Consider the following 21,801-nt stretch of genomic DNA (forward strand, 5'->3'; position numbering starts at 1 on the left):
GCTGCCATCTTTAGTTAAGTGTTCAGTCTCCGACCCCTGTCTTCCACACAGCTTACCATAAAAATTATAGAGATTACTCACTGAAACTTTAATAATTATTTATTATTATTTTATCATAACAAAAAAGGCAATTCAACTGACATTTTAGAAGTGTAATTATTTCTAAAAGAGTAAATCATTAACGGTGATAAAACATGTAAGTGAAACAGACTCTAAAGAGATAAGAAACAAAGTAATTACATCATTTAGTCATGTCAAAGTATCAGTTAGTCAGAGAAAAGGAGACAGATGGGCTGATAATCAGGTGATCAGTGAGAGCAAAGCCAGGAAGAAAAGCTAAAAAACCTCATCAAGAAAAACTGAACATGAACTGAACTGAACTCTTTAAGCCTGAATCAAAAAAACAAACTGATGATGTTGAAGTCTCAGAAACTCTTAAAAAAACTGAACATGATGCAGTTTGTCTTTAAACGGTTAAACAAGAGCGTAACTAGAGGAAGCAGACAAGAAAACAGCATGAGAGATGTCGACAGAAATGAGGAAACACTGAAAGAAAAGGACAGAGATAAGACAGAAGGAGGAACACACTGGAAAGGGGAACTAACTAAATTTAAAGTCATCAGAGCCAAGAACCGATGGCACAAACGAAAAGGCTAGGAAAAAAAAACATATACAGATAAAGGAATAAACTATTATGTGAACAGAAAACTAAATAGTAAAAATAACGGAAACCTAATCCAAAGATAACCTAAAATCCAAACTTCAATACCGAGACCCAGGGACCATGGCAATTTCTGTAAATCACCAAATGCACAAAAATCAATGTTACAAATATGTTGTGACTGTGTAACTATAGAGAAGCAAAATATATAAAAAAAAACCCAGTCAATTAAAATAAAACAAAAAACATCTTTAGCATAATAGAAGCATTATTCACAATACTATATTTTTGATTTAGCATAAAGAGATTTTTACACCATAACACTAACGAACACATATGTAGATCCCAGACTGATGACAAAACATTATCAATATGGTATTATTGTCACTATAACAAGTAATTGGCCGTGCTCATATCTGTATTATTGTAGGGTTTTTTGATATTTTATGATTTAGTTCTATATAAATAAATCTGAATTGTCTTTAATAAAAAGGTGGTGTGTCTTTGTTTACAGAGTAAAAAGTATTAATCATTGATGAAACCAAGTAACACGAAACAAAAGGTTTTCTCATATTCTGTAACTGTAACATCTGGATGTGTTGTCATGCTCAAAGCTGTTGCTCCACTTTAATTCATACAAAACTTCAGTGTTCTTACTTGAATTATTTCCATTTAAATGATGAATTTATGCTCTGTTATAATACAAAAGTAAAGATGAAGCAAAGAAAATCGCTTTGTGATAGAAAAGATGTTTAGGGATTTAGCATCACTTCCTCCCTCTGTGGGCATTTAGTGGTGCAGTCTGTATAAATGCACAGACCATCTAAATCACCTGATTTTAAGGATTTTGCGACACAAACAATCTTTCTGTACAATCATCACGTTGGTTCAGTCTGATAAGATCACTGTGAAAGCTTCACTTGGCCATACTCCACTTCCTCTTCTCTTCCCTTCACTTGCTTCTCCTGCTGCTGCCTGATCCTAACATCAGCGTACATTACTTCCTGGTCATCTTCCTCTGCATAGAAGCAAGATAAAATTAACATCAGTGATTCATTAGGGTAATAGTTTTTGTGAAACATGCTGTTCTGACCTGTTTTGATCATGTTTTTACTGCAGTAGAGCTGACTGGTTAGCAATACCAACATATTTCAATGAAATTATAACATTATGAAGAAATCATTAGCAAGAAAGCAAAAAAGTGTCTTCAAAAAAGAAGCATAATGTGATTCTGTATATCTACAAGAAGAGCAAAAGGCTGAGTGAGGTGATTGAAAAGCAAGTTTTGTACCTTTTTTTGTTTTGTTTTTTCTCCTCTCAAAACAGATGACAGCTACACCCACAACTAAGAAAATCACCAGTGCTGAGAGAACACCACAGATCACTGGCAAAATACCTCCTTCTAAAAATAAAAGGACACAGGAGCCAAGAGAAACACAAACAGATGACTTTTGACGCTAAAACACAATCTTGGACATACTTTATAGCCTCTAATGAAGAACAGCAAAAGCACAAACTACATTTATCATAGATAAGATAGAGAAGACAGAGAGATTATTTATTTATTGAATAAGTGACCAGTTTTTGTAATATATTTCTAGCACTATTGCCGTGAAATTCTCACCAGATGTCAGTGACAAGCCCGTCCAATCCACACACGCAAAGAAATCAAACCACAGATTTCCATAAATTAGGATATGTTTAATAAAGAGAAATGACACAGAGAAAACACACTTACCGAATTTACTACTTTGTACAAAAGCCTTTGTTGGTGCGTCCTGTATGGAGAAACCAGTTGCATGCTTGCTCATGAGTGATTTTGCCAATTCTTCCACACAAGAATCTCCCTATTCTATGATCTCTGAGCTTTATTTCTTTCCATAGATTTTCAAAGTGATTCAGGTCAAGTGATTGGCTGGGCCACTCTAGATTTTCCGTGGCTTTGTGTTTGGGATCATTCTCTTGCTGAAACGTCCACCCTCGTTTCATCGTCATCATCCTGGTAGATGGCAGCAGATTTTGTCAAAAATGTCTTGGTGCATTTTCCAGCATGCCAGTCCCGTATGCTGAACAACAGCTCCACACCATGATGTTCTCACCTCCAAACTTCACTGTTGATATGGTGTTTTGGGGGTGATATGCAGTGCCTTTTGATCTTCAAACATGGCATATATTATGGTATCCAAAGAGTTCATTTTTGGTTTCATCTGACCAGACATATTTTCCCAGTATTTCACAGGCTTGTCTAAATTTTGTTTAGTAAACTTAAACACGCTTCTTCAGCAATGCAATCTTGCATGGTGAGTGCACATACAGGCCATGGTGGTTGAGTGCATTACTTATCGTTTTAAACAATTGTACCTGCTGATTCCAAGTCTTTCTGTAGCTCTCCTTAACTGGTCCTATGAGAAGGGCCAGCTATCAGAACTCAAAGGATTATTCTTTTCACTCCTCTGTCTGAAATCTTCCGGGTGAACTTATTTTCTTTCCACTTCAGGATTATGGCTTCAACAGAGATCAGTAAACTTCAGTAGTTTACATTTTTGTCTGTAACCAATGCTATCAGTATGTTTTATTTTAAAAAATAAGGTTGTGAAGGTCTTGCTCATTTGTTTTACCCATTATGAGAGATTTCTTGTGTGACACCTTGGTAACAAGACACCTTTTTATTGGTTAGCAGTTGGAACTGAACCACCTAAAATTAATTTGCACTAAGTGACAGGACTGCTTTATTATTGCTGACAGATCTCAGCTGGTGTCATGATTTTCAATGCTTTTTTGCACCTTTTTCCCTTTGTCATTTCTCAATATTACACATAACATAATTAATGGACATCTGTGGTTTGTTTTTTTTTACGTGTGTGGATTGGACAGGTTGTTACTGACATCCGGTGAGAATTTTATGTCAATACCACTTTTAAAATTAGATTTACTTAGAAAATTGGTGTTGTGTTCAAAACTTCTTTTTACACACTGTAAATATGCATATGGATTAGTAGAACAATGTTAAATTTCGATCTAGTAATACAGGGAAAAATTACCTTGAATAAAAATTTGTAAAGTCCGCTCAGCGGATATTTTTCCATCTGAATTAAAGGTTGAAAAGTTATATTTACCGCTGTCTGTACTGCTCAGGTTATTTATCCTAAGTGTTCCATTACTGGGATAAAACAGAAATCTTTCATCTGTCGTATTATATCTAGAACTGTTGCTTCTCCTGAATTTTATTACTGATGTATTTTTTAATAGTTGGAATCTGAATATTTCTGAGGTGCTGTCCATCAGTTTGATGTCCAAAGTTCCTCCCAAAGTTCCATAACAATGAGCTCCATCTGGTCTGCCATCACAGTAACTTTCCACACCTGTAAATAATAATAATAATGAATTAAAGAAAAGATATCACTCATTTCTGTGTTTAGTCGCCACCAGAACATTTATGGCAGCATTTCCAAATGTTTATCTGAAACAGAAATAGTGCGACCTATCTCAGGTCACACAAAGTGAATGAGCACAGTTAGTCAACTGTGCTTTTTTTTTTATAATTATATAAATTCATAATTTATGTCCAAATAATAAAATAATTTGATGTTTCAGGTAACTGTTACTGCTGATGTTGCCCTATCATCATAACATCATGACCTATTGTGTTACTTAAGCTAGACCCATTTAAAATGTAAATAGTTCGGAGCCCCGCAGCGGACATGGGAGAAAAAAAAATTAAGACGGACTTTTGCAAGATCTCGCAAAACAAACTCGGGATCTCGCAAAAGTTTCATACATCTCCTAAAACGTCGGAGCACTTTTGCGAATATGTGATGTCTTGTAAACCGAGCCAATATCAACTTTTGCGAGATCTCGCAAAAGTTGAATTAGCTTTTCTACAAACAAAATAAATTTAAAAAAAATTATTATTCAAATATAAATTAATCAGCTCAACGGTCATAACTATATCTACTTTCAGCATCTGCAAGGATGTCAAGATCACCCACAATAATTATTTTATCTGAACTGAGCACTAAATCAGAAACTCTGAGTAAGGGCTATGTGGATGATAGATAATAACAAATAATTTATGTGTTGTGAGTTTAACAACTGATTTATGAGAGTTTTGACAATTAGGGTGGATGAGGCTAAGTATCAGGATTTCTAATGAATGAAAATTCTGTCTCTCTATGGTTGATTAATTAGCAAGAGTGGAAGATTGCTGCTATACAGACTGCAGCACACTGCATCAGTGTGCTCTAAAATCATTGGCCTGCCTGTCAAAAATCTGGCACAGGTTTTCAGCCAACAGGCCCTTAGACAGGCAGCCAAAATCATCAACGACCCCTCTCACATTCTTCACCCCACATTTCAATGGCTCCCCTCTGGGTGACGCCTCCGCTGGTTAGTTAGTAGAGTTGCCAACGGCTCCTTAAAAAATGGAACGGTAATATTACGCATTTCGTATTAAGCTGAGAAGAGACGCAGTTTGTCCCGTACTTCAGCTAGAATGAAAAAAAGACACAAAGCTGGAGTTATTCTGTGTGTTTACGCTGCACAGCTGCCTCTTCTTCTCTCATTCTCTAGGAAAGTTTTGCCAGGGGGCCAGGTGGGGCATTAACAGGGAAAGGGGGGCACAAAGAAATACTTTTCTTTCTTATTCTCATTTAAAATATCTAGCTCTTATTAAATAATTATCTGAATCTTGCAAACAAAAGTTTTATCTGACGTAAAATGTATAGAGCAGCATAGAAAGTATTTACTTGCTTTCAGGTTTCATTCAAATGTTAGTCTTTTCATTTGTTTCCCCACTTTTTTCCTTTTCAAAATCAAACACCAGTTTGTGAGAAGATTATCTTCTTTTTTTAATAGGCAGATAAAGTTTTGCATTGGCATTGGCTAATTTGCAAATTGTATGTTAAAAATGTTCGTATTTTAAAATTCAAAACTGTTTTTGCCCAAAACATATGTGCGCTATATGTCAGTAAAAATACTATGCAAATATTGCTGTACTTGAATGCTGAATAAACACCAACAAAGCACTGATTGTATCTCTTGTACTTTATCAATGCAGTATCTAAAACCTTTGCACCGTAGTGGTTAAAATCTCATTCTAATAAGAGTTAAAAGTGCGTTCGGTTATTAGGTTTATAGGGTTATTGAATTATGGTTAACAGTTGTTAAGATATTTTTTTAACATTATCTGCCAATTACATCTGCCACCCTTCTCCAAGTCTGTGCATCTACCTGCCCCCCCAACAAAAATTTTCTAGACACACCACTGCCTGGAAGACATGTGACTGTGGTTCTCGCTGTCTCGAACTTCACGTTTCTCAAAGCAGCATCGCCAATAATCAAAATAATATTTACCCCACGGGGTGTGTACAGGGAGGGGACAGGGGTGTTTAGACTACAACAATATCCAGCACTGTTGCAATATCAGACTTTTTTAACTGATTGTACAGGATCCCGTGGCTGATTTAAAACAACAACAACAACAACACTTTGACTACAAAACGAAGTATTAACGAAGGACTACATGAGAAAATTTGAACAGCTCACCATGACAGACTCCAAACATCATCAAAAACAATCCAACTACAGCTTCCATGTCTGCTCACTGTTGATCCACTCGGCAGCTTTCAAAATAATTAAAAACAGACGCGTGTGCGGCTCTGAACTGAAGCCAAGCGTCAGTGATAAGCCTCGGACAACGGGTTTTCAAAGAAAGCTAGTTTCAAGTCTTATTGAATTTCTGTTTATCCTTTCATCTGCTGAGAGGATAAAAGGAAGTGACAAGTTCTTGTTCCGCTTTTTAGTTTGACGAGAATAAAAATATATCGCGATTAACAGGGAGGAAGAGAACGAAACATTCGTCATTTATTTTGAAATAAGTCTCAAAACTGACAGATTACGTCAACGAGAAAGAGAAATGCCTACTAACAGATATGTGGATAACAAAATAAGCACAGGATCAATTGTGGCTTATATTTTTCATCTTTAAGCGCAAAGTAAAAAGTAAAAACATGTCAGTCAGCATGGTGAGCACTGAGTGAAGAATATGTTTGCAGGAATATAAATATATAATATAAGTACAGCTTGTAACATACTATTATTTACATATACATATGTAGCAAGAGTGTGCTACATAATATGTGGTAAAGAATAATGATACTGCTTCACACTTTATTGTTGACCAGTTACACTTTTATTGCCTTTTTTTAGACATTATTTTTATTGTTGTTATGATTTAGTTTATTAGTTTTATTGATGTAGTCCCCAAAAGATCAAAATATGCCATTTCAAAGGACGTGAAAAGGGAAAGACCATCTCTTCACCTACTCAACGACATATAAAAATCTTGCATGAAACAAAGATTTCACATTTTGAGTCATCAGTCCATAAAACTGCCTTCCAGTCTACAGTAGTCCATCAGATGTGTTTCATGGCCCAGGCAACCCTTTTTTTTAACTTATTCTGGAATCTTATAAATGGTTTTCTTGTTGCAACTCGACCTGTCAAACCTGCAACTCAAAACCTTCTCTTTACAGTCAAAACCGAAACTTGCTTACTATAATCACTATCAAGTTTTGAAGCTGTGGTCTTATTAAGTGTCTCACACAAGCTATTGACTTTCAGAAATGTATCTTCTGATTCTGTGTGGTTTGAGGTCTGCAGACCTCTTCCCCTCGGAGTGCCTCTTGATGGCAAAGGAAACTGCAGGCTGACATAATACTCACAAGGGAATGGTACCACAGCATGTTCCAACACTACTTTTACAAAAGCCTCTATCTGTAGGAGCAGGGCTGTAAGTAATCAAGAAAACTTTGGACGCATGTAGGAAATGGTAGCACAAACTTTCAAGGCTTAATCCATTTCCGTTGCTGCAGAACAGCTTTAAGTTGTTATACATAATGTGTAGCAAGAGTGTGGTACATAAATGCATGCCCTTGTGGTTAAAAAAAAAACAGAAAGTACTTCTTCAGACTTTAAATTTAGTTTTATTTATGTAGTCCCACAACGCAAGATATGTCTTCTCAGAGAACTTTAGCCAAGGCCCTTTTATATACAGTGGCTTGCAAAAGTATTCAGTCCCCTTGAACTTTCTCACATTTTGTCACATTACAGCCACAAACATGAATCAATTTTATTGGAATTCCACGTGAAAGACCAATACAAAGCATACCACATCATCTGTAAAAAACAGCGGAGGCATGTCATGGCTGCCAATGGAACTAGGACACTAGTGTTTATTGATGACACAGGACATACGCAGCCGAATGTATTTTGAGGTGTTCAGAGACATACTGTCTGCTCAAATCCGGCTAAATGCCATCCAGTTGAAGTTCTGTTGCCCGACACTACACAACATAAAAACGTGACCCTTTTTAACTTGATTGTTAATGTTCAACTCGGATGTTATTTCAGTTCTTTAGCTCCTTTCCTCTAAAGTTTTTGCTCTCCCCTTTTCCATGGTCTTTTTTTTCTTTGACTATTCCTGCTTTTAAGAACCAGAAATAAACATTTTTGTTACCTCTTTATTCACACCCTGAAATCACATTGTAAACTATATGGTTTATTATAAAATGCAACACAAACACACCAAAGGGTGTAAACAAATGTGTCCTTGTGCACTACATATGACAAAAGAAAAAAGAACAAGAAGAAGAAGAACCTAGTCCTCATTTGCACACCTATAAGGACACACAGCGAATTTACAGCAGGTGAAAGGTGACACTAGGTGTTGGAGTAAGGACTCATTTCAGTCATTAAAACAGAGTTATCTGGAGATTCCATCCTTTGTGGGACAGCAGAGCCTTCCAATATTGTTTTTTTCTTCCAAGTGAAGTAGATCCAAATCCCACTTAATGATATAATTACCACCGCAATTACCACTGCTTTCAAACCATGTATGAACCAGGAAGTACCTGTGTAGAGACACACACATATTTCTGAAAAGTTAGAGCTGTGAAATAAAACACACTTGAGAGTTTTCACTCTTGCACCATATTTTACAAGACAAATGTCACAGTCCTCCTCTGTATCCTGTTTGTGTGCTGGTGGCTGTGTGTGTGTGTATTCTCTCATCCCGCCTTACCTTACAGGGGAGGGATCTGCCAGGATCCCCATCCCCTCCTGGATGCACCTGAAACACTCGAGCATGTGTGTGAAGCATCTGGCAATGACCTGACTCCTATTTCAGATGGGATCTGACCTCTAATCTTTTCCTAAGTGTTGTTTAACTGTGACAGTGAGCTCCTCGCTGATCTGCAAGTCCTTTTCCCTGTTATATTCACAGATATTTCTAATGTGCCTCATGCTGTCTATATAACGGTTCAGCAGAGCCCTGTGAGAGAGTGTGTTGCAGAGGAGATTCTGTACAGGAAACTGAGAAGACACTCAGATTCACAGAACTTTCTTTCTGTCAGAGTTTGTTAATAAGAGGCTTTTGAACTTAGAACTTGTGAAATAATTTGTAGCGCTTGAATTCACTTTAGGGTGATGAGGGCGATTTATCTCTTTTTCTTTTCATGTGTTTGGTTGGATAGGTTGTTACTGACATCTGGTGAGAATTTCATGTCAATAGCACCTTTAAAATTACATTTACTTAGAAATTTGGTGATGTGTTCAATACTTCTTTTTACACACTGTATATATGCATATGAATTACCAGAACAATGTTAACTTTCAATCTAGTAATGCAGGGAAAAATTACCTTGAATAAAAATCTGTAAAGTCCGCTCAGCTGATATTTTTCTATCTGAATTAAAGGTCAAAAAGTTATATTTTCCGCTGTCTGTACTGCTCAGGTTATGTATCCTAAGTGTTCCATTACTGGGGTAAAACAGAAATCTTTCATCTGTCGTATTATATTTAGAACTGTTGCTTCTCCTGAATTTTATTACTGATGTATTTTTTAATAGTTGGAATCTGAATATTTCTGAGGTGCAAATGAGGTGCAGAATCTGCAAGGATGTTAAGATCAACCACAATAATTATTTTATCTGAACTGAGCACTAAATTTTCTGGAGTGGAAGATTGCTGCCACACACCACGTGGACCTGTGCTTTAAGGACACTGTCAGGGCTGGACTGGGACAAAATTTGTGACTAGAGACCTGCTCACCAGGTATTATAGGAAAAACCATAAAGCCTTTGAATGAAAACAAACGTGATATATACTGTCTTGTTGGTATATATGTATCAATCTAATAAACTTAAACCTACACCACCCTCCCTATTCTAGTCTTCTAAACAGTACTTAGCCGAAACCCAAAGACTGCTTGGTTGAGTTAACCTCCTGAACGATCTACAACACATAGTGGAAACCTGAAATTAGAAGACTAGAGGTGAAACTTGATCATTACTGAATATTAAAAATAATAAATGACAGATTTAGTGATATTTTCATAAACTATTTATTTACCACATAAAAAAAGGAGCATGGCAGGGCAAAATATTTTTTCTAACATGGCAACCTTTAAAAAGTGAAAGAAGACAGCATAAACACACAGAATAATTCCAGCTTTGTGCCTTTTTTTCATTGTAGCTGAAGTACAGGACAAATTGCGTTCCTTTTCACCGCAATACGAAACGCGTAATATTTTCTCTACGAGAAGATTGCGTTCTCTAATAACTAACCTTATGAATAAAATAAAGTTTACCATTAGTAACATCATAGCACCCGCCCAGCAGTATAGAAAATCCGTCATGCTGGCTAATACGCAGTGCGAGTTATTGTTACTGACTGTAAAAAGTTAGCACAACGAAAGTAAACTAAACTTTGTTTATATCTGACCCAGATAGACTGCAGGTCATAACTTCTCACCTGAAGTTCAGTTCCACTGATACTCGGACCGGCGGTGAGGCAGGAGGCCCACCTGCTGGCCTCCACCACTTGCTAATGTTATTGAATCTGTGGAAGCTCTGCTATAGCCACCACCAAACAATTGAGTTATTTCTACACATCTGCCAGTATCTGGCCAATCCACCACCTTTCATTGTTTATACCGTTACAAAAAAAACCAAAAAAAACATAAAAATTAAAAATCACAATCGGCCCACCGGTATGCCCGATGGCCAGTCCAGCTATGGACACTGACAGTATGACCCAAGGTTTTGATTCATCTAATAAACTAAACATTCATCCTGCTGCAACCAGGTAAAAGGGACCTAATGTTCAACTTATCCACATTTAACTGTTTTACTCTTTGGTGGAGCTGCGGACCCTATAATGTTTTGTTGTTGCTGTTGTTGTTTTTTTTATTTTTTTATTTATTTATTTATTTTTTGCTTTAAATCTCTTTTTATTTTTTGTCGGTCTCTAAGGGGATACCAGGAGGAGAGAAGTGACGCTGCTTCCTGGTCCCAACTCTGTTTAGCCACGTTTTGAGGTTTAATAAATTTGCCAAGGTTTGGAGAAATGAGAGTTGCTTCATCCAAATTGGGATGGATCCCCTTTCCCATAAAAAAAAGACCAGGTTTCCCCCACAAAGTTTTGCAATTATATACAAAAAACATATTGTTTTTTAGGGCACCACTCGGACAGCCAGCAATTTTAGAAGAACTAAGATATCCTGTACTTGTTTGACTTGCTGGTAATGGTAACAAATGAACACTACAGAGTACAACATTGTTTTACCAAAGTTACACAACCATGCAATAGTTTTGTCACCTTCAATTGACTAAACCAGATGTCGTTACCGCTGGCGTCAAAAAAGATTTTACTGAATTTATGTTTACCGTTAGCCAAGCAGTTTTAAATTTCCCTCACCGTCCCCTGCTCTGGCACCTGGAAGACAATTGACTGTGGTTGCTGATGTCTATAACTTCACGTTGCTCAAAGCAGCATCAGAATAATAATTCCTCTGCAGGTGTGTACCGGGGATTTATTTAGACTACAACAATGTCAGACTTATTTTACTGATTCCCATTGCTGAAAACAACAACACATTGACTACAAAACGAAGTATTAACGAAGGACTACAGGAGAAAATTTGAACAGCTCATCATGACAGACTCCAAACATCATCAAAAACAACCCAACTACAGCTCCCATGTCTGCTCACTGTCGATCCACTCAGTAGCTTTCAGAATAACTAAACGTGTAAGCGGCTCTGAACTGAAGCAAAGTGTCAGTGATAAGCCTCGAATGAGAGGGGTTTAAAAATATTTTTTTTAAAAGCTGGTTTCAAGACTTATTGAAGTTTTCTTTATTCTTTCATCTGCTGAGAGGATAAAAGGAAGTGACAAGTTCTTCCACTTTTTAGCTTAAAGAAAACAGAATTATGTCGTTATGGTCTGAGAGTAAGAGAACGAAACAATCTTCATTTATTTTGAAAGAAGTTTTGAATCTGAGATTATGTTAATAAGAAAACTGTGTTACTGTATTAAAGAGAAATGATCAGTTACAGATATGTGGATAACAAAAGCACAAGATCAATTGTGGCTTACTTTTCATCTTTAAACACAAAGTAAAAAGGAAAAACATGTCAGTCAGCATGGTGAGCACTGAGTGAAGAATATGTTTGCAGGAATATAAATATATAATATAAGTACAGCTTGTAACATACATTTATTTACATATACATATGTAGCAAGAGTGTGCTACATAATATTTAGTAAAGAATAATGATACTGCTTCACACTTTATTGTTGACCAGCTACACTTTTGTTGCCTTTTTTTAGACATTATTTTTTTTATTGTTGTTATGATTTAGTTTATTAGTTTTATTGATGTAGTCCCCAAAACATCAAAATATGCCATTGCAAAAGGACTTTACATACAGACCAGACGCTTTCTCTTACTTATTTGACGTATGCTGTTACACACTGAGGAACCATCCCTTCAGCATGAAACAAAGATTTCACATTTTGATTCATCAGTCCATAAAACTGCCTTCCAGTCTACAGTAGTCCAACATTTGTGGTTCCTGGCCCAGGCAACCCTTTTTTTTAACTTATTCTGGCATCTTATAAATGGTTTTCTTGTTGCAACTCGACCTGTCAAACCTGCAACTTAAAGGCTTCTCTTTGCAGTCAAAACTGAGATTTGTTTTCTACAATCACTATCAAGTTTTAAAGCTGTGGTCTTGTGAGGTGTCCCACACAAGCTTGACTTTCAGAAATGTATCTTCTGATTCTGTGTGGTTTGAAGTCTGCAGACCTCATCCCGTCAGTTTACTTAGAGTGGTTCTTGATGGTGAAGGAAACTACTGACTGACATCTTGACTTCATTGCAATTTCTGTGTAGGAAATATTTTTAAATGTTATGATGGTCTGTCTTTCTTCTAGGGTTAATTTCCTTTTTCTTGCCATTTTTATGGAAACACATGATCTTCTGCTGTACATTACAGTTCAAATAATACTCACAAGGACATGGTATCACAGCATGTTCCAACACTAGTTTTGCAAACACCTCTATCTGCAGGGGCAGGATTGTAAGTAATCAAGAACACTTTGGACGCATGTAGGAAAAACTTTCAAGGCTTGAGTAACCTCCATTGCTGCAGAACAGCTTTAAGTGTTGGTGCTTCACTTCTTGTTCCCTGAAAAGGGAAGTGGTAACATACTATACATATATGCACATACATGTTGTGTAGCAAGAGTGTGGGAAATACTTGCATGCCCTTGGGGTTAAAAAAAAATAGTAGTACTTCAGACTTTATTTTTGACCAGTTATACTATGGTGTTTTTTATTATTCAGTCCCACAACACAAGATATGCCTCCTCAGATACCTTTACCCAAGGCCCTTTCACATAGGACATAGCATGCATTGCGCTGATCACTAGCTAGAGAGAATGATACATCATACAGCCATGTATACCAGCAATAATTTTGTAAATGACAAGCGTCACCAATTAGACAATATCACGTCAGACAGTTTTTTTTTTAAAAAGAGTCAAAACTGAAAACCTGGAAACCAAAACTTTGTCAAATGTGGGGTTTTTTTGCAACATTCTTTCCACAAACTCAAGTTTTCAAACAGTTGCAACATCTTCCACACTGTGTCAGTAGCTTCTGTACTGCATTTTCATCAAAATGGTGGTAAAAAAAAATCGGCACAATTGTTCTCTCATGTCTTCAACCCAGCTGCGATGGCTGTGCGCAATGCGCCAAGTTACAAAAATCCAAAGGTGAATGACCAGCCGATGTACTGCCTTTAAATTGGTAAATTCAGGATGTGATCTCACAAATTGTCTTGCGACACCCGCAACACAAACAACACATCAAGCATAAAAACCCCATAAGGTCTCCCAGCAGCTCACAGAGGGAAAGCCACCAGTATCAACTGTCCATTAAATACTATGTGTTATAATCTCAGGATAATAATGCTCGAAAACTCAGGGTCCACTATCAGGACGTTTAATGACCACTTTCGGAGGCATCAACAGTTAGCCACAACACATACAGGAACATGTTTCCCACACAACATTCCGACAGGGAAAGCCCTGAAAAACCTCTGAAGGTTCCAGGGTGTAATGCCCCCAAACATACATTAACACCAACACTCTCTACAACACTATGGATCAGGTTAAATAGTTGTCATAGTATCTCAATGGCATAACGATACTGATATTATTGATAGTATTGTTATCAGTCTGGAGCATGGGTATATCATGGGTTTATATGAATGTATTAGCATCACTTCTAGACTCATCACAGTGTTAGCCAGTGCAGAAGTTTAAAAATGTCTTGTTTATGACTGCCGATATGATGTTGCTTTGTCATTCACCAGAGATGGGCAGTAACGCGTTACTTGTAACGTGTTACTGTAATCTGATTACTTTTTTCAAGTAACAAGTAAAGTAAGGGATTACTATTGCAAAAACGGTAATTAGATTACCGTTACTTTCCCGTAGGAACGCTGCGTTACTGCGTTACTAAAACCGTGATTTTTTTGCGAGAATGTCTCACGACAGTGGCGTAAGCGAGTGCGATGTTCGTGACAACAGCTGTGTGCAGATCAACAATGGATCACATATTGATTGTGGGAGAGAGTATGAGCGTGCAGCGTTTAAAGCGTGGAAGTACTGACCTTACTTTGAGTTTGATTCCATAAAAAGTGACAAAAACATTAGCGTCTGAAGGAAATTGCCGTCCCGGGTTTCCTCCGTGGCGTGAGCGATAAGCAGAGTTTTGTCCTTTCCTTATAAGACTCCTAATTATTCAAAGTAACACTCAGGTATGCCGTTCAGCTGGGTTAGTTACGATATCGGGAGCAGTTAGGAGAACAAAGTGATACAGAAACTGTTCAGATTGCTTTCCCAGAATCAACTCAAAGGTTTATTTGGTATACAGCAGTTTATATAGAGAAAAAAAGGTTCGTGTGTCAGCTTTCCCAGTTCAAACCGGTACAGACTAAATAAGGAAACGTCTTCCTGTCTTCTGAGCAAAGTATCCCTTGTGTAGTTTATCAGTTCAGCTATAATTTATGATCATCCCAGCAAAATACACTCCTAGACATAAAATACAGAGTTCTTTCATTAGTGAATTCTGAAACAAACCACCTAGCCTTTAACGAGCCTTTTCCAGGAGATAAAGAAAAAGGGAGGATGGGAGTAAGGAAGTGGTCTCATCTCTGTGGTGTTTTCGACCTTGGGGTACCAGCTTGTGAGTCTTACACATTAATTCTTGGGTCACAGAGAAAGAGAAAAACAACTAGTAGATGGGCCTTATTGAGTAACAGTTTTCCTGTATAAAACAATATCCTGTAAATGCTAACCGTGGTATCAAAATATCACAACAGCGTCCGTTGTGCGTGGGAAGAAAACTTCTTTTTACAGCGAAAAAAACCCCTAAACTTCCAAGCAAGTACCGAGTGCGCAACGACGTAATGGGAAACTCACAGAGAAACTTGCAGATTCTTCAACTGACCGCGGCACACCTGCACCAGGGTAAACCTCCGCCTACCGCAATCCTGCTTTACAGGTGAAAATAGAGCAACAGGACCGCTGAGTCTTTGACTTTATTTATGTTCTGCTGTGTTTTACTTGCATCTATTTGAAAGAGTGAGTGTAAACACAAAAAATATTTTATTTTATGTGCTGGAATGTGCAGAAAATAGGTTTAAATGTTAAACAAATTTATTCAAGTCAGAGAATGTTGCATATAATTAAATTTTTGCTTGATGCATAAAGTTAAAAGATTAAAACTGATAAAACAAGTTTAAAAAAAAGAGATTTTTCCATTTGATTACATTTTGTATGATGGATTATGCAGAAAAAGTAGAATTGGGCTGAAAGATCTATCACTTTATCACCTCTTCAGGTTGTAAATCGTGTTTTTAAAAAGTAACTAAGTAATTAATTACTTTTGAAAATAAGTAATCAGTAAAGTAACTTTTTGGGGGAAGTAATTAGTAATTAGTTACTGATTACTTTTTTCAAGTAACTTGACCAACACTGTCATTCACACACAGGAAGCATTTACATGTACAAGGTGGTTCTCAAGCCAACTTAAATTTTTAAAGGTTAAACAGTGTCACTCAACACTGGTCATGTTTGATTCAAAGAAACATGATACCGATATAATAGACTTAACATTGACTATTAACTGCAGCTACATTAAATAGTCATTTCTGTAAACTCAACCTAAACAAGAGGCAAGGGAGAACTACATCCCTAAAGCTTTACGTAAAGAGGTAATCTGACGATTTTATTCTCCTGTAGCTGCAGGAGAATAGAGGGTGCAGGAGGGATAGAAAGATATGTGAGTTAAACTGGCTTGACTTTACCAAGTCAAAAACTAGTCAACTTGAAATAAAAACAGAAGCACAAAAAACACTCACAGTGTGGGTAACACAGTGCTTCTAATCAAACCTAGAGAGAATATATTTGTCAATTTTCAGTACCCACCGCCCTGTACAGGACGGTGATTTTCTACTGGGTCTTACCCAGTAGATGATGAAGGGTTTAGCTGGAGCCAGTGTGGGTGAGGGGACTCGCCCAGCCTGACTGCACTGATGACCAGGTGTCTTCCCTGATTGCCCTGATATGAAGAAACCTGAGTACGCTTGCAGGTCAAACTGTATCATCTCCCCTCTTGATTGTGGTACTTGTTAACCTATAGCAGGGGTAGGCAACTCCAGGCCTCGAGTGCCGGTGTCCTGCAGGTTTTAGATCGCACCCTGGGTTAACACACCTAAATCAAATGATTAGTTCATTACCAGGCCTCTGGAGAACTTCAAGAAATGCTGAGGAGTCATTTAGCCCTTTAAATCAGCTGGGATGGATCACGGACACATCTAAAACCTCCAGGACACCGGCACTCGAGGCCTGGAGTTGCCTACCCCTGACCTATAGGATGCTTTTAGAAGCCTAGAGTGCAGCCTTCGAGGGTGTGTTACCTGGAAAGGCTAGAACAACCTACACAAGCTGTTTGGAGTAATAAGGATTAATACTCAGATTTATACCTTTATTTTCTTTTACAAAGGGTTAAGAGAAAATCTACAATTAAATTGATTCTAATTGTGAGAGATTTTATCAAAGCAACTTGGCACAAGCAAAGCAAAAGCACAAATTTTAAAAAATCAAATCGCATCCATCTAATTCACATATCTAATGAAGCTACTCTGAGCTAATGCTGATTTTGTTCTTATATTTGGGAGGAGAGAGATTCGAGGAGATCTAAAGAAGCATTTATATGCATGCAGATGAAAACGACACATGTTGCACACAGCTAGGGCTCAGGGATAATCCAATTTTTCTTATTATATTATTCTTTCTATGATTTAATCAGCTTTAGCGCATATTTATGTAAATTAGATCACAAATTGTTACGTTTAGTTCAAAGTTAAAATGATATTCACAAACTGAGGCTGTATTCATCTGATCTTTATCTGAATTTTAGGTGTTTTTTTAAAAAAAATATTTCACTGTTATTCTTATAGATGAAGCAGCTCAAACATCTTTCAGTGATTTTATTGGATGTCATGGCTGCAAAACATGTTACTGATTTAAAATCAAGTATTTGTGAAAGACTACATGAGAATAGTTGAACAGCTCACCATGAGACACTCCAAACATCATCAACAACAGTCCAACTACAGTTTCCATGTCTCCTCACTGTTGATCCAGTCAGCAGCTTTCAAACTTCAAAACCAAACGTGTGTGTTTTGCTCTGAACAGACTGCAGTGTGTCCTGTCAGCAATCGGCCTCAAAGGAGAATGTGTGAATGTGTTGGTGTCAGGTTTTACTGAAGTTCTGTTTATCTTTTCACACACTGAGAGAAAAAAAGGAAGTGACATCAGTTATTCTTCCACTTTTTAGCTTTCAAGCAAATAGACTTCATGTGTGAAGGACTGTGAGAAGGAGAACAAAACATTTGTCATGTATTCTAAAAGAAGCTCTGAGACGGAACTTAAGCTGACTTAGCTTTAGACGTGATGTTCATTGGTTTTTTGTTCCCTTTGTACAGAGATGAGCTATCAAGAAAGCAACTCGCTAGTACTGACTATGTGAAAAATTTAGAGTGATCACATTAGATGTAATAGTAATACATTTCAGACTTTTTACAGTGTTAGTCAGTGCAGCAGTTTTCAAACTGTTTTGATTATTGTAACAGATTCATTCACACTGTACTGTTTTTTCACACTTGTCTAAACTTCATGCTTTTTCTTTATAATGTTCCTTTTCTCAAGCAAAGTTTCTCACACCATCTTCCTCTTCTTTGCTCAAGTAAGGTTAGACCACCCAACAATGGTCATAAACCTACAAAGCTGACAGAGGAAGACGTGTGTTAAACTGGCTTCTAAGTACAAATAAGCTGACATAAGATTCAACATTTGACAGTGCACATGTTACGATGTGGTGCTACATATATAAATCTGATCTGGATTGTATTTAAATTAATGAGATCTGTTTTTGTTTACAATTCAAGTCAAAAAATAGTGGAAATGAAAAATGAAAGGTTTTTTGGAGATTCAACTTAGAGAAAACTCTGGCTTCCAGTAGTGTCTTGAAAGGAGTGCATATGAATGTGAGTGGCTATTTATTTTTCATAGCAATGCTATTTAGGTCTTGAATGCAGGGCCGGGGAGTTTTAGCCTTTTTATCAACAAAGAAAAACCCAGGTGAAGAGTTAGGGATGTATTTCTCCACTGCCTCTTGTTTATGTGGCAAGAGGTTATAGAGATGACTGGTAGGTAACGTAGCTCTAGATAACAGCAAATGTTAATGTCAGTTAATGTGTAACAATGTGGCATCATGTTTCTTTAAATAAAGCATGATCAGTGTTGGGTGACATTGCTTAATATTCGTTACGCAAGCAAAAAAGAGGAAGATGGTGTGAGAAATTTAAGTTAGCTTGAGAAATGGAACTTTACAGAGAAAAAGCATGAGGTTTAGACCAGTGTGAAACAAGAGTGCAGTGTGAATGTATCTGTTTTACCACCTTGTAAATGCAAATCAGGTTCCTTTGTGTGGATCACAAAGCAAAATCAAATCAGCAAATTCATTTTTTCACACCAAAACGTTTTTTAAATAAAAACACAAGTTAAGACTTTGATGAGGCTACAAGTGATGCTAATAATCTGACCACAATTTCAAAGTTTTCAGATGCAAACAAGTCAGTACAAGAGAGATGATAAATTGTCAACATGTGATATCCCAAGGTCGCAGATTGATTACCGGTTGGCCGTGATCCCTACCTGCCTCAGGTACTCCAAGATCACAGCCACTCGCTGCACATGCACGCACAGGTGTCGCTTTGAATGATGTGTGTAGAAGAAGCATCCAGCCCATGAAGTGTTGGAGAGTTGCTTGGGGTCTGAGCAGAATGATCATGTCGGTTTTTACCTTCATTTTAATAATATTTCAGCATAGAAGCTCAGAGACATACAGATATACAGAGAGAGATGTTGGAACAGTTTAAAAACTTGAGCATTTGTAGAAAAAACTTGTAGAAAGTCTCGGCTTCTGGTTTTGACTTCTCCTCCTATACCAGCAGAATTGGCAAAAGTACAGACATTCAGTATTTAAGCAGAAATGCAGATACAAGTGTTGAAAAATTAGCTCTTTGGAGTATGTTTCTACCAGCTATTTTGGTACAAAGCTTGCTGAACTTTTTGCTATATTAATGTAACAATCAAATAATATCAGTAGATGGCAGTAAAAACTTTATAATTACCACTGTCATTCCTGTTTAGGTTATTGATCCTAAATGTTGCATTGGTGAGAATAAAGAGAGATCTATGCTTTGTGATATTACGAAGAACTGTATTATTTATTATACTGACATCTAGTAGTCTATTTACTGAATTCCTGAACAGCATATTATAGTTCATCAGTTGGATGACCACAGTTCCTCCCAAAGCTCCAAAATCTGAGTCCCATTCTGTCTGCCATTACAGTAGGTTTCCACACCTGCATTTCCCAACCCCCTGAGCCATGGTCGCTCTGTAACCAGAAGGTCGCCGGTTCGATCCCTGGGCTCTCTGTCCTGGTCGTTGTGTCCTTGGGCAAGACACTTTACCCTACCGTCTACTGGTGTTGGCCAGAGGGGCCGATGGCGCAATATGGCAGCCTTGCTTCTGTCAGTCTGCCCCAGGGCAGCTGTGGCTACAACTGTAGCTTTCCTCCACCAGTGTGTGAATGCGAGAGTGAATGAATAGTGGTATTGTAAAGCGCTTTGAGTGCCTTGAAAAGCGCTATATAAATCCAATCCATTATTATTATTAAATAATGATAATCATCATCATCATCAAGTAAAGCAAAAATATCACCAGTGTGAGCGTTCGGTCTCTACTACTGTGGCAACATTTGCAAATGTTTAAATAAAACAGTGAGTGTCGTTTATAAAGAGCAAAAACAAGGTTAAATAAATACTTGAGTAAATGATTCATCTTCAGTCCAATTTTATAATGAATATTGTTATTTATATAGTTTAATCAGCTCAACTGTAATAACTGCATTTATTTTAGGTGCATATGTATGTAAATTAGATCATAACATTTGATGTTATTATTATTACAAGACACCAAACAATGTCATTAAAAACAACATTCAAATTATCTTCACAAACTGAGACTGTATTCAGCTGATCTTTCTCCAAACTATTATTTTTTCAGTGCCTCATTGTTTCAAATGCTTCATCAATAAGAATATTATCAGACTTATTTCGCTGATTGTACTGGATCCTGTGGCTGCAAAACATGTTTTTGATTTTAAAATGAAGTATTAATGCAGGAAAAGTTGAACAGCTCACCATGAGAAACTCCATACATCATCAACAACAGTCCAACTACAGCTTCCATGTTTTCTCACTGCTGATTCAAGCAGCAGCTGTCAGACCTTTACTCTCAAAAACAAATGTATGTTTTACTCTGAACAGACTGCAGTGTGTCCTGTTAGCCTCAAAGGAGTTCAAACACTGGCAGGTTTTACTCTGTTCTGGGTTTTTTCGTATACTGAGAGAAAACAAGGAAGTGACATCAGTTGTTCTTCTCCTCTTTTTAGATTACAAGAGAATAGAATTAATGGACTGTGAAGAAAAGAATGAAACATTTAACATTTATTTTGAAAGACATTTTGAGACTGACAGCTTAAGTTCCTGAGAGCCCTATGTTTCTGTATTAAAAAGAAATTTCCTTTAGATGACAAAATAAGCATAAATTTAATTGTTTTATAGTTTTCATCTTTAAAAACCCTCCTTCTCTTGTGCTGTTTTGTAGCAGTGTATATACTTGAGACTGTTGACTTTCTCTCTGTCCTGCACTGTCTCTCTTTTTCTTTCTCTCTGATTGTGTAATAAAAGTATGAACATGTTTTTATAAGTTACACTTGTGTTTGAATCCTGCAGCTTATCACACATTTGATTTCCATGTGTGACAACTGCAAGTGTCCAGAGTGAGGACAGACTGCGGGACCCGCTGCTGCACATCATCTGTGAGGCTTTGCACCCCTGATGATCCACCAGGACAAACTCAGCAGTGTGTGAGGAAGAGGAGGAGGAAGAGCCAGCAGCAGCTGACAGATGGAAAGAATAGACAGACTGTTCCCTGTTTGTGAAGGACTGCTAGAAAAGTTTAACATAACTAATTGTCTGTCCTGAATCAGTCTTAAGAGGTAATGTTCAAATAATTTTATCATCCAAGTGTTTTCAGTGTGGGAGAAAGTACTCAGGGCCTTCAAGTTACACACTATGAAAGGCAGCAACA

General features: G+C 37.2%; 1 protein-coding gene across 3 annotated transcripts; it reads right to left on the reverse strand.

Annotated features, from left to right (window-relative positions):
- Positions 1 to 912: 912 nt before the first annotated feature.
- On the reverse strand, positions 913 to 17,743 carry LOC308408754 (uncharacterized protein). 3 transcript variants are annotated; one of them, XM_080901163.1, is made up of 4 exons: positions 17,652 to 17,743; positions 3,703 to 4,023; positions 1,953 to 2,063; positions 913 to 1,679 (listed from the first exon to the last, which is right to left on the reverse strand). In XM_080901163.1, the coding sequence occupies exons 1-4, from the start codon at positions 17,698 to 17,700 to the stop codon at positions 1,564 to 1,566; spliced, it is 597 nt and encodes a 198-aa protein (XP_080757289.1). In that variant the 5' UTR covers positions 17,701 to 17,743; the 3' UTR covers positions 913 to 1,563. The 3 variants fall into 3 exon arrangements, with proteins under 3 accessions (XP_080757289.1, XP_080757290.1, XP_080757288.1); XM_080901164.1 differs by lacking the exon at positions 17,652 to 17,743 and adding an exon at positions 6,206 to 6,368 and having other exon boundaries at positions 3,778 to 4,023; XM_080901162.1 differs by lacking the exon at positions 17,652 to 17,743 and adding an exon at positions 6,206 to 6,368.
- Positions 17,744 to 21,801: the final 4,058 nt, after the last annotated feature.

The sequence above is a fragment of the Rhamphochromis sp. 'chilingali' genome (assembly GCF_963969265.1).
Source record: "Rhamphochromis sp. 'chilingali' genome assembly, chromosome: 13".
NCBI classification, from domain to species: domain Eukaryota; kingdom Metazoa; phylum Chordata; class Actinopteri; order Cichliformes; family Cichlidae; genus Rhamphochromis; species Rhamphochromis sp. 'chilingali'.

Excerpts from the sequence above, each read along its gene's own strand:
- LOC308408754 (XM_080901163.1), bottom strand. The coding sequence starts at position 17,700 with ATGGAAACTGTAGTTGGACTGTTGTTGATGATGTTTGGAGTGTCTCAT. Across the intron at positions 2,064-3,702 it reads TTTACAAATTTTTATTCAAG|AAGGAGGTATTTTGCCAGTG; the intron begins GTAATTTTTCCC and ends TTTTATTTTTAG. Across the intron at positions 1,680-1,952 it reads AAAAAACAAAACAAAAAAAG|AGGAAGATGACCAGGAAGTA; the intron begins GTACAAAACTTG and ends GCTTCTATGCAG.